At 39.0% G+C, this 14,526-nt stretch overlaps 1 protein-coding gene across 3 annotated transcripts in view; it reads right to left on the bottom strand.

Moving 5' to 3' along the window:
- The window catches only part of POLR3B (RNA polymerase III subunit B), a 148,912-nt gene that overhangs the window by 41,731 nt on the left and 92,655 nt on the right, over positions 1-14,526 (bottom strand). For all 3 annotated transcript variants that reach the window (XM_003778108.5, XM_003778109.3, XM_054527579.2), the window contains exons 20-22: positions 7,699-7,908; positions 5,117-5,275; positions 3,038-3,155 (exon numbers count right to left, since the gene is read on the bottom strand). In XM_003778108.5, coding sequence (XP_003778156.1) covers positions 3,038-3,155; positions 5,117-5,275; positions 7,699-7,908 — 487 coding nt within the window. The remainder of the gene's footprint in view (positions 1-3,037; positions 3,156-5,116; positions 5,276-7,698; positions 7,909-14,526) is intronic.

Here is a 14,526-nt window from a genome sequence, read left to right as displayed (position 1 = left end):
ACAAAAATTAGCTGGGCATAGTGGCATGTCCCTGTAATCACAGCTATTCAGGAGGCTGAGGCAAGAGAATCGCTTGAATCCAGGAGGTGGAGGTTGCAGTGAGCCAAGATCGTGCCACTGCACTCCAGCCTGGGCAACAGAGTAAGACTCCGTCTCAAAAAGAAAAAATCACCCTAGCAGTGATGCAGAGAGAGCCTGAGTGGTACCAGCCTGGAGGCAGATGGACAGTTAACAAGAACTCCAGGTGGAGCAGAGGGCCACAGTGCAGACACTGTAGCAGGAAGCAGGAGGAGGGAGAGAAGAGAGCTGCTAAGATGACAGGAACGACAGGATTGGTGTGTGTGGCAGGTAAAGGAAAGGAGTCAGGTTGTGCTGGTGACTGGCTGGCTGCTGGCAGCTGATGCCATTTACGAAGACAGGGATCCAGGAGGAGGAGCCTGTTTGGGGCCACTGTAAAGCTTTCCAAGTGCTGATATGAAGCTGACACTGGGCAGATGTCTATATGGAAGCCATCAGCTAAAACAGGGTGACTGGAGTGCTGAGAACTGGGGAGCTTGTCCAGATGAGGTTCAAGAGTCATCTCGGCCAGGGTGAAGTCACCACAAGTCCAGGCAGGAGGGGGGGCTAAGAGTGAGTGATTAAACTGATAGGGAGGGCCAGGCGAGAGCAGTGTCACAACATCAAGGGAAGAGAGAGGTCAGTGGTGTCAAACGCTATAGAAGGGTCATATGAAATTCATTCATTCACATAACTATTTACTGAATACCCACTATGTGCCAGGTACTATGCCAGACACTAGGGGGTACAAGGTGAAAAAGAAACAAAGTCCCAGTCTGCAAGAAGATTCCGATCGAAGAGTCTGTCTGATTTGGCAAATTCGACTATACATGGGTTTTGCTTATTTCTTTACTTCCTGTCTTCCCGTACTGGGGTGTGATTCCCACAAAGACAGGGACTGCTGGTTTTCCTCCCTGCACTATCCCATGTGCCTGGAATAGTTCCTGGCATACTATTAGTGCTCAAAAAGTATTTTTTAAGGGCTGGGCACGGTGGCTCATGACTCCCAGCACTTTGGGAGGCCGAGGTGGGCAGATCATGAGGTGAAGAGTTCGAGACTAGTCTGGACAACATATTGTATTTTTTATTTTTGTAAAAATACAAAAAATTAGCCGGGTGTGGTGGTGTGCACCTGTAGTTCCAGCTACTCCGGAGGCTGAGGCAGGAGAATCACTTGAATTGGGAGGTGGAGGTTGCAGTGAGCCGAGATCGTGCCATTGCACTCTAGCCCAGGTGACAGTGCGAGACTCCATCTCAAAAAAAAAAAGTATTTCTTGAATGAAACAAACGTATAGGATGTCTTTGGTGACCTCTTCTGGAGCTGTTTCAGGAGAATGAGGAGGTAGGTAAGAGGCCAGTTCCGAGGGTTAGGGAGCAAGTGGAAGGTAACAAAGTAGAAATGGAGATGACAAGATGATTGCTCTGAGGAGCTTCGTAGTGAAAGGAAGAGGAATACAGTGGCAGCTGGAAAGGGACACAAAGACCAGAAAAAACTTTCATTTTTCTTTAAAGGTAAAAAGTATCTGAGCACATTTTCTAGCCTGTGGAGAAGGATTCAATAGGAAACAGGTTGAAAATATGGGAGGGTAAAAGAGAAGATGACAGAAAAAGGTCTCTGAAAAGAGCGAATGAAATTAAGAAACCAAAAGGAGAGATGAACTTTGCACAGAAACAGAGATATCCTCCTTCAAGACAGGAAGAAAGCCAACCAGCAGAGCCACCTCTGTAACTGTAAAATAGCTGTTCATCCTGTAGAAGTCAGTGTAGAGTCTGGACCCATCCCCTAAGCAGAGCTGCCCATCCTCCAGAGACAAATCCATGGCACCCACAATGCTTTGCTGGGTTTAGCACAGTGGTCAAGAGAAGCGCTCTGAAGCCAGATTGCATGACTTCAAATCCTGGTGCTGCCCCTTATTGCTGTGTGACCTTGGTAAGTTACTTAACTTCTCCTTGCTTCCATCTTATCTTTCTAATGAGCCACTAAGAGAACATAGCTCCTGGGGTGCTGGTAGGATTAACTGAGCTAACACATGTAAAATGTCCAGAACAGTAACTGGTACAGTGTAAATTCCCAATATGCTATTATGATCATGGTCATTATTGCACTTTTTTTGTGTGGGGGTCTTTGCCAACTAAATATGACTCCTTGCAGGCAAGGCCTGTGGCTTATTTCAGCTCTATATCGCTGGCACAAGAGGCAGGATGGCTGGCACACGGCAGGCCTCAGCTACTGTGTATTGAATACATTTGTAAAACTGCCATCACAACTCAAGAATCCAGTTCTCCTATGTCACCCTCACTGCCACCTCCTAAACTCAGCCTAGTTCACCTTGGCTAGGTTAGATATCTCTTCTAGTTTGGTTTTTATATCACAATGTGGTGACTATCATTGGCCCTTCTCACTAGGTTCATATTTTATTAAATTTTAGAGCTTAGAAGAAATTTAGAGATTAACAAGTCTAACTCTTTCATTGTATTATACAAATGAAAAAACTGAAGCTAACAGAATTTAAATGCTTTACTCATGTAAGATACACAAAACAACCTCTACTAGAGCTGGGCTATGTTCTAGTATACTGCGATGCCATGCTGTGGCCAGTGTGTTTTACTGTTTAAAAATATGACTCTTACCATGTCACTCTCTGCAGTATCAATTCCCAACTCTTTCACAACCTAGCCCCAAGCAAGCTGCACTGATCCTCCAAAACCCAGGCACTTTTATGCCATGTGCCCATCATCCTGTCGTTAATTCCACCAGGAACCCCTGCCTATGTGGTCCACACCTCAAACCCAGTTTAGGGCCTATATGATTCCATAGACTAGTTTTATCTTCTACGTCATGCTTTTTCCATGACAAGTAATGTTACCTCAAATTGCTATTTCTAGTTCTCCAACACACCAAGACCTAACTTCGAATTTCTCCCATTCCTTCTCTTTTTCTAACCTTTCTACATATTACCAGGGCACAACCAATACATACGTTATGGGTACATCTTTGTACTGCGGTTGCTGGGGCACATTACTTCCTTCCAAAGGAATCTGAGTCACTGTGGGCATGGACTTATTTACAAGCACTTGTTTGTTTTCTACTTTCTCACCTGAGAAAAAAAGAAAAGTGTTAGGCATATCGTTACCATCTGCGTGGAATACAAAGATTACGAACTAGGCACAGATGCACAGGCCTGTAGACCCAACAACTCAGGAGGCTGCGGTAGGAGGATTGCTTGAGCCCAGGTTGACACTGCAGTGAGCTATGATCATGCCACTGCACTCCAGCCTGGGCAACAGAGTGAGACTCACACACCCACACACACACACACATCATAGTCTATATAAAATTAAGAAAATAATTCAGAGTACTACATTAACATGAGAAACATCATCTCAGTAAACAGCAATTTTATATATCTCCTAGGGTGTTAAGTTTTGATCACTTATTTTTATTTGTAGTTATTTCAACCAGTAACAAGCCACCACCAATTTAACTTGGGCAACGAGGAAATCAAAATATTTCTTTGGTTTTGCTGTTATTCTCATTTTTGCTTTGTATCTCTTCCTGGTAAGCTCAAAGACCAACTACCTGCAGTACTGTCATAGCGCGTATTTTCCAAGCCATACTGACCGGTGTTAGGATGAGAAAAATTCTCCAAGAAACAAAGGCAGAGGGAGGGAGGAGAAGTCACGTACTCTGTGTCTCTTTGGAACGACAGCTTGATAAAGCATTCACCGCCCACAGGCCAACCATGACAAAGTCATGTGGATTTCCCTCCTCACAACTGGGTTTTTTCCACCTTCACCACAGCTCCTGGTACCAGGTCTACCTTCTATTTTAGTGCCCTTCTAATCCTTTTTCTACACTGTAGTCAGAATGATCATTTCAAAATGCGTATCTGAATATATCATTGCTTTTAGGATCATAATGAAGATAGTATCATGGGCTCGGCACGGTGGCTCAAGCCTATAATCCCAGCACTTTGGGAAGCCGAGGTGGGTGGAGAACTTGAGCCCAGGAGTTCAAGACAAGCCTGGGCAAGATGGTAAGACCTCATCTCTACAAAAAATACAAAAAACTAGCCAGGCATGGTGGCACGCGCCTATGGGTCCCAGCTATACAGGAGGTTGAAGTGGGAGAATCGCTTGAGTCTGGGAGGCAGAGGTTGCAGTGAGCTGAGATTGTGCCACTGCCCTCCAGCCTCAGTGACAGACTGAGACCCTGTCTCAAAAATAAAATTAATAAAATAAAATAAAGACAATACTAACATGGTTGCAAGGACTCGCTTACTCTGGCCCCTACCCCGTGCGTCACCCACCAGCTCGTGTGCACCACGCTTCCCTGCACTCTCTTCTTGTTAGCCACATTGGTCTCCTTTCAGATCTTTCAACCACCAAGCTCTGGGACCCCTGCACAAGCTTTTCTTATTACTTAGAACATGCTCCCGGATTTTAGTTAACTCTTCCCTATCCTTCAGATTCCAGCTCACTTCCTTGGGAAAGCCATGCTGATCTTCCTAACTAGGTCAAATTCTCTTGCTATAAAATGGCCTCATAATTACCTATATGATTCCTTAACCTGGGTTTATGCATGATCCTCTGATCAATGTCAGTCTCCTGCACTAGCTGTGAGACCCATAAGGGCAAGGGCTATTTGTTTCATCAACAAAATGCATTACAAGTTTGTAATTATAATGGAGTCATACCTTTGCAGGGGGATACAATTCTAAAGTAGTCTGTAAGCTAAATGCGTAAATGAAGAAATACCAGTGAAGATGTAGGGACATGAACTACTGTAAATATTTCCTTAAAGTGGCTTTTCTATTATTCAAAATTATAACTAGAAAATTATAGTTAGCATAGATTACTGATAGGTAAAAACATAGTGTATAGAAAAACAGACTAGAAGGAAATTCATCAAAAATGACCTCATTGGTTGAGTTTGGATAGTGGTTTTATAGGTTGTTACTTTTTTCTGCCCTTTTTGTCAAATATTCAGAAATATTATTGAATAACATATGATGTCAAAAAGTATTTATTAAAATTTTTTATTTTAAAAGGCTTTTACCTGGAGAACAAATACCATCTGCATCTAAGATTTCATGTCGCCAGATAGGTTTCCTTGTAGCAGCATCCAACATGGGCCCCATCACTTTATCAAAAGTCTGATTGGTGTATCGTTTCAATGTACATTTAGCATTTTTATATACAAGGCAACGCCCAAAGCCTAAAATGAAACCAAAATGGGCATTAGAACCACCAGTAACCCAAAGCTATAAGAAAACATGGATTTGTGCTACTCAACAATCCACTCCACCTCACCCTCCCCCAAATCCCAAAACTTCTCTGTATTTGATAATAATCTGGGACCAGTACAAACCAAATTAAAATCTGATAATCTAAAGAAGTAGCATAGGACTTGTCCCCTACCTACTGTCTGTGTAAACACTGGAATCTCTACAACCATTTTCTGCATGGAATACACCTTGTCATACTGGAGAACGGTGAGAGAAATCTAAGACTGGCGCTGTGATTCTTTCAGAGGACAGAGCCATAGAATATTAGAATTGGAAAGGGCCTTAGAAATCACCTGCTTAACCTATCTCTTTTACAGGCACTAGGAGTGAGGTCTAGAGAAATTAAGTGGCCAAGGTCATCCAGAAAGTTGGTAGCAGAGTTGAGAACTATGTTGAACAGCACAAGTCCACTGACTCCTGAGCCAGGATACACATCCTTTTGGTGCATAACTTCTGCTAAACTTCCCGGGAAAGTTTTCCTTTTTAAAATTTGGCATTTAGAGCAAGTTCTAAGCCAACAAGTAAAAACATTAATTTTTCTCCAGAGAAGAGACAGAATGAGAAAAGAAACAATCAAATTATTTCAATGGGAAAAATAGTTCTCCTCTGCCCTAAAGATTGGAGTTTAATTACATTTTTAGATTGCATTTATCTAGTGGACGAGGGAAAAGCTGTGAAATCAACTAACAATCTAAACATTAAGAAAAATAAGCTGTCTAGCAATGGATCAGAAAAATAAAAGGAAGAAAAATAAGAAAAAAGGACAGAAGAAAAACCTTTGGGTGGGGCAAAAAACCTCAACCACTGAATCCCTAAAAGAAAAAATCCATGAGTTGTAGAGTTACCCAAAACAGCTGTCATTCCTTCAACACTATAATTTCCTAAGATTCTGTGGCTGCATTTCTTTCTTTTTTCCCTTTGGCCAAGCAGTTATTTTAAACTGGATTCTCTTACTAATCTCCTCAGGATATACTGAGCCATGCCAGAGTTCACTTAAATAAGAAATGTCTCAGGATTAAATGCCACTTATTACTGATGAAATAAATGCATGGCAGTAAAATCCTTCACTTAACAATTTTCCACCAAAAACAGAAATCTAAGAATGTGACTTTAGAAATCAATCAGGTAAAAGTGGATTTATAAATAAAATCTCAGGGCTGTAATGTAATTTTTTAAATATGAAGGTGACTGTGAGATGAAGTAACGGATTTCTAAAACTGGACGTCAGATGAAGACATTTGTGTCTTTAAGCAAGGCCGTAGTCATCATGGCTCCTAGGAAATTGTGTATGGCCATAATAAACTCGGCTCAGAATGCCAGCTGGTTTGGAAACATTACATGATCTTGAAATTTCATACAGTAGCCATTAACTGCAACATGCTGGAGTGCAATGTGAATCTTAACTGCATGAAATCAAGAAGTGTTTTCTTCAAAGTGTAAACAGACATTTTATTTACAGGTGATAGCTTAAAAGCTAGGGGAGTAAACTCAGATCACTGAATTGGGTTGCAGAGTTTCCGACAGACATCACAAAGTCTTCAGATTTCCACATAAACGTTACCAGTTAATCAGAAAGGAAAACATCTAGTTTTAAAGCATGGCTGTTGTCATTTGGAGGAAAAAAAGAGGCATAAATTAAGTGTGGCCAACATTAATGCCAAAGACACATGTCTAGGAGTACTATTATGGCTGCCTAGCAACTACAAAGAGGGAAGGGGAAGGCATAGTGGGTATGCCAGAAAGGAAAAAGAGAAATCGAGATTATGAATAGAGAAGTCAGACTTCAGATCAGGTGAAACAAACCACGAAGTGGTGACTTGCGAAAATAATTGTCAAAAACAGAAAGAAAAGCAGAAAAACTCCACACCAGAATTTGTGGCTGTGTATTTTTAACTTTCGTCAGTTGGCCAAAGAAGTTACCAAATTATGAGGTTACACAAATAAGAAACAGCCTTTTACATCCAAATATTGCTACTGCCCTCTCAAACAGGTTTGTTGTTAATAATATATATCACTAGACACAGTGAAAACACATATTTCATATATTGTAATTCCTGCTGGAAAACAAACACATTCTTACATTTTTTTTCTCTTTGAAGGACTGTCTCACATAACCAATAAAATAACAAAGAAGAAAAATATTCTGTAGTAGTACGTTTAACAAATTATTTCAATATACTATTCATTACAAATGACAAGAAAGCCAACATCAAAACCCAACCACCTCCTGTTTCTATATCATAAAATTCAAATAACTTAAAACTGACATTAACCAAGTGATTTTTACATTAATCATCCCTATATCTAATTCTGCAAAAAGCACCTTTGGCGTTAGTTTTGAAAATTCACTTACCTCTGTCTAAAGAGGCCTTGTTTAAAACAAGAGCATCTTCAATATCATAGCCACTATAGCTCATCACAGCAACTGTTGCATTCTGTCCAGCTGGCAGTTTCTCAAATTCTATCAGTTCGATGGTTTTTGTCTTAACCATGGGTTTTTGTGGATATGCTAGCAGATACATGAGAGTATCAATTCTGTTTCGCTGGTTGTACCCTATAGTACCTGCATTGATATTGGAGAAAACAAAATACAACATTCTATTATGTGAAATAATAAGGTAGTAATGAATATAGAGATAAATACATTAACATCACTAATTAAAATGAAGAAAATCTTCAGGTTCAACATTTCAAAAGCCAATACTCTCATGGTGGCTTAACAACTTGCAAAAGCAACTTTTCTCACTAATATTTAAAGTTCTACAAAGAAGGAAAAATATACTCAGAGTATATTTTAATCTAAATAATTTAGACTTTTTGGATTTATATTATCCCATCTGAGGGATTTAGTTTCCACTGGTTAATTTCACAATCAACAATTCTTTATTTGGTTCTACCGTGTTCCAGGCCTGCTGGGGAGAGGTAATGTAAGAACAATGCCCAGTGTTCACATCCAAGGAGCTTATAAAATGGATAAACAGGTATATTCCATAAAAAGAAATAATTGCAAAAGTTCTAAATGAAAAAGAATACAGGAGAGAAGGGAAAAAAAAGAATGAACAAAGAGGAATTCAAGTGAGAGCAAGGAAGAGTGGATTATTCATTTATTTGATGATTAACTTATTAAGCAGTTAATAAACATCTACTCTGTGCCAAAAACTAGAGGTAAAATGAGAAAAGGCTTGGCCCCTTCCTTAAGAAATCTAGGGTACAGCCCAATCAGGGGTGAGCTCTTCTCTCCTTAGCAATCAGTCTTTCCACCTGATTGTTCCTCAGAAGGGTGTTATTGGGTCACTGTCAACTGAACATGAAATCAGAATGTTAACCCTTTCTCTCATTTCCCCTTATAAACACACTGGGGTTTATGCACCTGCCTGAAGGTAAGTCTTTCAGTCTCCTCGGCTTGTGGACACAGAACTGATGCTACACAGAGACGTTAAAGTTGGAAAACTCAGGCTTGCTCTACTGCTGAGCTGGAGTGTGGGCTACTGAGCCTCTTTAACTTCTCCTAGGTATCTCTTTTTTCCCTGTGTGAATAGCTAAGGTAGCTTTAAGTCTCTCTCTTGCACATGCTTCCACAGTGACACATACACACCACACACACACACACTCCGAAGTACCTAAGTGCCATTTCACAGAGTTACACCGTAGGGTATGCAGACACCAAAACTCAATATTTATTTCCTTTAACTTTTTCTCCATACTCATGTCATTAAATCAATGATGATTTCATTTTGGGGATGAAAATAAGCTATTCGGGCTGGGCGTGGTGGCTCATGCCTGTAATCTCAGCACTTTGGGAGGTCGATGTGGGTGGACTGCTTGAGCTTAGGAGTTCGAGACCAGACTGGGCAACATGACAAAACCATGTCTCTACTAAAAATGTAAAAATTAACGGGGCATGGTAGTCCCAGCTACTTGGGTGGCTGAGGCATGAGAATCGCTTGAGCCCAGGAAGTAGAGGTTGCAGTGAGCTAAGATCATACCACTACACTCCAGCCTGGGCAATAGAGCAAGACCCTGTCTCAAAAAAAAAAGGAGAAAAGAAAAAGAAAATAAACCATTCAAGCAGCAAAAATTATATGGTACTCCTTGACAATTACTACTGAAAGAAATAGTAAATATGTAGGGAATACCTAGTGTAGTGCCATGCTCATTATAGATGCTCAATAAACGTCAAGCGAATTAAATTGAAGAATTCTATTATACTTTTTATGACAGTATGTGCTTAAATCTCTAAAAACAAGATTCAGCTGAAAAACAAGTCAAACTGAACCTCATGAACTTTTTATCAAGGTTGCACTATAAATTGCCAATTGATTTATGCTATTTTAGTGCCAACTAATAAACTGGGCAGGATACCTGGCAATAGACCACTTACTGTTTTAGAAATAAGATTACTACTGCTGGGATTATGGTAAAGTTCACTGACAATAAGTTTGTCCTTTCATATGAAATCACTTAAAATTTATGTTGAGATTTCAGTTCCAATTGTATACTTTACTCAGCTGGAGACAAGGGTTCAGGCAATGTCCCACCAGGCTGCCAAACATGTCTTCTGAAACCTGAGACACACATTATTATGCAGCAGGGAAGCATAAATGGCTGCACCTCTAAACAATGGTGAAAGAGGCTGGATCCTGCTATAAATTGTGCTACCAGGCCCAGAACATAATTCTCAGGCATTACAACTGACCACTGAATGGATGAACAGCAAAATAGTTTAGCAAATGTTTAGTGCTTATGACATCAAAAAGTTTTCTCTAAAGGCTTTTTAAAGAACTTGTGAGAGTATACATGTACATGCATTTTTAGCAGCACTGACTATGGGTGTGTAAGTTAAAATGTTAAAATATAATTTATAAACTATTCTATATCATAAAACTTCAAAATGCTATCAGATTCCCAAATGTTTATAAAAATAATGAATGGCTGACTAACCATTTTGCCAATAAGCAACAGGCAAGCAAATGATAGGGCTTGCCTGTGTGCAGCACACGCTCAAACTCTGATTCCCCTATTAGTATTTTCAGCTTCCTTAAAAAGGGCATTACATATATATACACACATATAAAATAACACAAGGAGAATATCTATAAGTTGCATTCTACTTCTATTATCCCATTTTGCTGTACTATGGTCTCCAATGATTCCCTTTACTTACTAAGGCATAATCTTTCTTAAAAAGCCCTATTTTCTTGATAACAACTTTCTTAAGTCACAAGTTGGCACTACAAGGTATACAAATGTAGGTTAAAATATTGAAGCAGTGCTATTTTATAAGGTGGCATGAAAAAGCTTAGGAAGGAAGGATGTAAACAGCTTAGAAAATGTATGCTGAAAAAATTAAAATGAAGTTTTATGCATTTAGCTATTTTTTCCTATCTTCCTTTGCCAAATTTCCTCCCATCCCCTTCCCTCCCCTCCCTCTTTTTTTTTTTATTTTTTATAACAGAGTCTCACTCCATCACCCAGGCTGGAGTGCAGTGTTACAATCTCGACTCACTGCAACCTCTGCTTCCTGGGTTCAACCGAATTCTTGTGCCTTAGCCACCTGAGTAGCTGGAATTACAGACGTGCACCACCACACTCAGCTAATTTTTGTATTTTTAATAGAGACGGAGTTTCACCATGTTGGCCAGGTGAACTCCTCAACCTCAAGTGATCCGCCTGCCTCGGCCTCCCAAAGTGCTGAAATTACAGGCAGAGCCACAGTGCCTGGCCTCAATTTTCTTTTAAATCAACATTTTTGAATACAATAAACTTCATCCATTTAAAGTGTACAAATTAATGAGTTCTGATATATATATATCAGAACTTTTTATCAAGGTTGCACTATAAATTGCCTGTGAAACCACCACTATAGTCAAGATCCAGAACATTCCTAACCCCCAAAAGATCCCTCCCTTTGTTTCTCACCTCAGGGGACCACTGATCTGTTCTGTATCATTACAGATTAGTTTGCATTTTCTAGAATTTTATATAAATGGAGTTACACAGTATCTGCTTATTTAGCATAATGATCCTGAGATTTATGCATATGGTTGAATATTATACTTCATTCTTTTTATGGCTTAGTATTGTATAAATACACACTTTGTTTATCCATTCACCTGTTGATGAATATTTGCTTTGTTTCCAGTTTTTGGCTACTGTGAATAAAACTGCTACAAACATTCTATGGTTTGCATTTTCATATTCTTAACAGTATCTTTCCAAGAGCAAAAGTTTAATTTTGAGAAGATCAATTTTTATACTTTGTACTCTTTATGTAAGGAAATCTTAGCTTAACTCAAGCTATGAAGGTTTTCACCTAGGTTTCCTTCTTCAAGAGTAATGGTTTTAGCTCTTACATGTAGGGCTATAATATATTTTTTGTTAATTTTCATATGCTATGAGGTAGGAGCTAACGTTCCTTTTTTCCATATAAGTATACAGATATTTATTTTGTTGAAAAGACTTTACTCTCCAATGGATTGCTTTGACACATTCATTGAAAATCAATTGCCCATAAATGTTTGAGTCTATTTCTGGACTCTTGATGCCAATTCCATTGACCTATATGTCTACCCTTCTGTCAACATCATACTGTATTACTGTAGCTTTATAGTAAATCAAAATCAATTTGTATAAATCCTCCAACTTATTCTTTGTTTCAAAATTCTTTTCGAAAATCTACCCGACTCCTTAATGATTTTAATATTCTCAGAGATTCATTCATTCATTCATTTTTGAAACATGACTTACTATATTCCCTACTAAGCTGGCACTATGCTAGACACAAAGGATATACAGTTGACCCTTGAACATGGATTTGAACTGTGAGGGTCCACTCATATATGGATTTTCTTTTGCCTCTACTATCCCTGAGACAGCAAGACCAATCTCTCCCTTCCTCTATACCTCAGCCTACTCAGTGTGAAGACAACAAGGATAAAGACCTTTATGATAATCCATTTCTACTTAGAGAATAATAAATATATTTTCTCCTCCTTATAATTTCCTTAATAACATTTTCTTTTATCTAGCTTATTTGAATTGTAAGAATATAGTTTATAACACATATCACATACAAAATAAGTGTTAATTGACTATGTTATTGGTAAGGCTTCCAGTCAACAGCAGGCTATTAGTAGTTAGCTTTAGGGGAGTCAAAAGTTATACACAGATTTTCAACTGTGAGAGGAGTTGGTGCTCCTAACCTCTGTGTTGTTCAAGAGTCAACTGCAGCACAGGTTGAGCATCCTTAGTCAAAAATCCAAAGTCCAAAATGCTCCTAAATAAGAAACTTTTTGAGCGCCAACATGCCGCCACAAGTGGAAAACTCCACACCTGACCTCAGGTGATGGGTTGTAGTCAAAACTTAGTCAAACTTTGCTTCATGTACAAAATTATTAAAAATATCGTATAAATTACCTTTAGGCTATGCATATAAAGTGTTTATGAAACTTAAACGGATTTCGTGTTTAGACTTGGGTCCCATCCCCAAGATATCTTATTATGTATATGCAAATATTTCAAAATAAAAAAAAATCCAAAATCTGAAACACTCCTGGTCCTAAGCATTTCAGATAAGGGATGTTCAACCTGTAATAAATAACGGAGCTCCTGACTTCAAGGGGCTTATAATTTACATTCTACCAGAAAAGGCAGCCTGATCGTGATCCACAATGGACAGGAAAAAAATGAGAAAAGAAGTTAGTTTTGGTTGAGAAGAATTTTAGTAAGTTTTATAGGTAACATTACATAGAAGACATAGAAAACCTTTTATATGTTACTCAACAAAACTGGGATTCAGCTTCCTTGTCAGAACAAAAAAAAGTATGTATTATATTTCAAAGGATTATTATTGTGATTAAAAAAAATGGGCTGGGTGCAGTGGTTCACACCTGTAATCCCAGCACTTTGGGAGGCCAAGGCAAGTGGATCACCTGAGGTCAGGAGTTCGAGATCAGCCTAGCCAACATGGTGAAACCCTGTCTCTACTAAAAAACAAACAAAAAAAATCAGCTGGGCATGGTGGTGTGCATCTGTAGTCCCAGCTACTCAGGAGGCTAAGGCAGGAGAATTCCTTGAACCCAGGAAGTGGAGGTCACAGTGAGTTGTGATCGTGCCACTGCACTCCAGCCTGGGTGACAGCAAGACTCCATCTCAAAAAAAAAAAAAAAAAAAAAAAAAGAAAGAATGCATGTAAAGAATTTGGATACTCAGTAAGGGGTAACATTATTTATGACCAATATTAACAATATTAGTAATAATAAAAATTCATACCTTATTACCCTGTAATATCATCCATTCTACCTCCCACTCAAACCTACATACTAAACTTAGTGTACTCAATTTTACCTCCATATTTATGTATATATTCATTGCTAACATTCTAGTCTTAGGAAATACCACATAAGCCTAAACCTAAAATAGCTATAATAATTAAAAAAACTTTTAACCAATAGCAGAATTCAAAAAATAATTTCCAGGGGTAATTTGGCCAAAACATTTTTTGCATTTTGTACCCTTAAACGGACAAAGAATAAATATGCTAAAAATCAAATCAAACAGAAAGGAGGAGGTGTAGAATGAAACAAAATTTTATGAGGATCTTTGTATATTGTGTTTTTAGTGTCTCAAAATTCTCCAGCCTATTTCTAGTGCATCTCAGCCTACTGTAAAGTGCGGAACATAAAGGAAGAAACTATCTACTTAGGAATAGAATCTATTAAAAACAAACACGAAAACAGAAGCTGCATTCACTCCTGAGCTTTACAAAAAGTCCCAGTAGTTTGAAGTTGAAGCAGGAAGGGGTAGTGAGAAGAAGCCACTGTTGAGGTCTGGGAAGGTCTGTGCTGCATATTCATTAATTGAGCTGATAGTAACTGAATGATCCTTTTACACAGGAGAAAGTGTTCCACTAGAGGATTGCCAACTAATAAATGGGCAGGATATGAAAGTGTGGCTCATGTGAACTTGGCATCGGGTGCCGATGAGAGGACACAAAATGTGGCTCCAACACACAGCCCTTCCTGGTAGTGCTGAGCGAGTGACCTGGAGATCCAGCCATTTCCAGATGTCCACCTGACTTCTTGCTCTGAGCCATGTCACAATACACACACAGCCATACCCATGGAGAAGTGCTTCTCAGTGGCACAGTAAGATGCTGTGTGGAAACTCGAACTTTATTAAT

Source organism: Pongo abelii, chromosome 10 (genome assembly GCF_028885655.2).
Source record: "Pongo abelii isolate AG06213 chromosome 10, NHGRI_mPonAbe1-v2.0_pri, whole genome shotgun sequence".
Classification (NCBI taxonomy): Eukaryota; Metazoa; Chordata; class Mammalia; order Primates; family Hominidae; genus Pongo; species Pongo abelii.
This window is presented reverse-complemented; position numbering and strand designations above follow the sequence as displayed.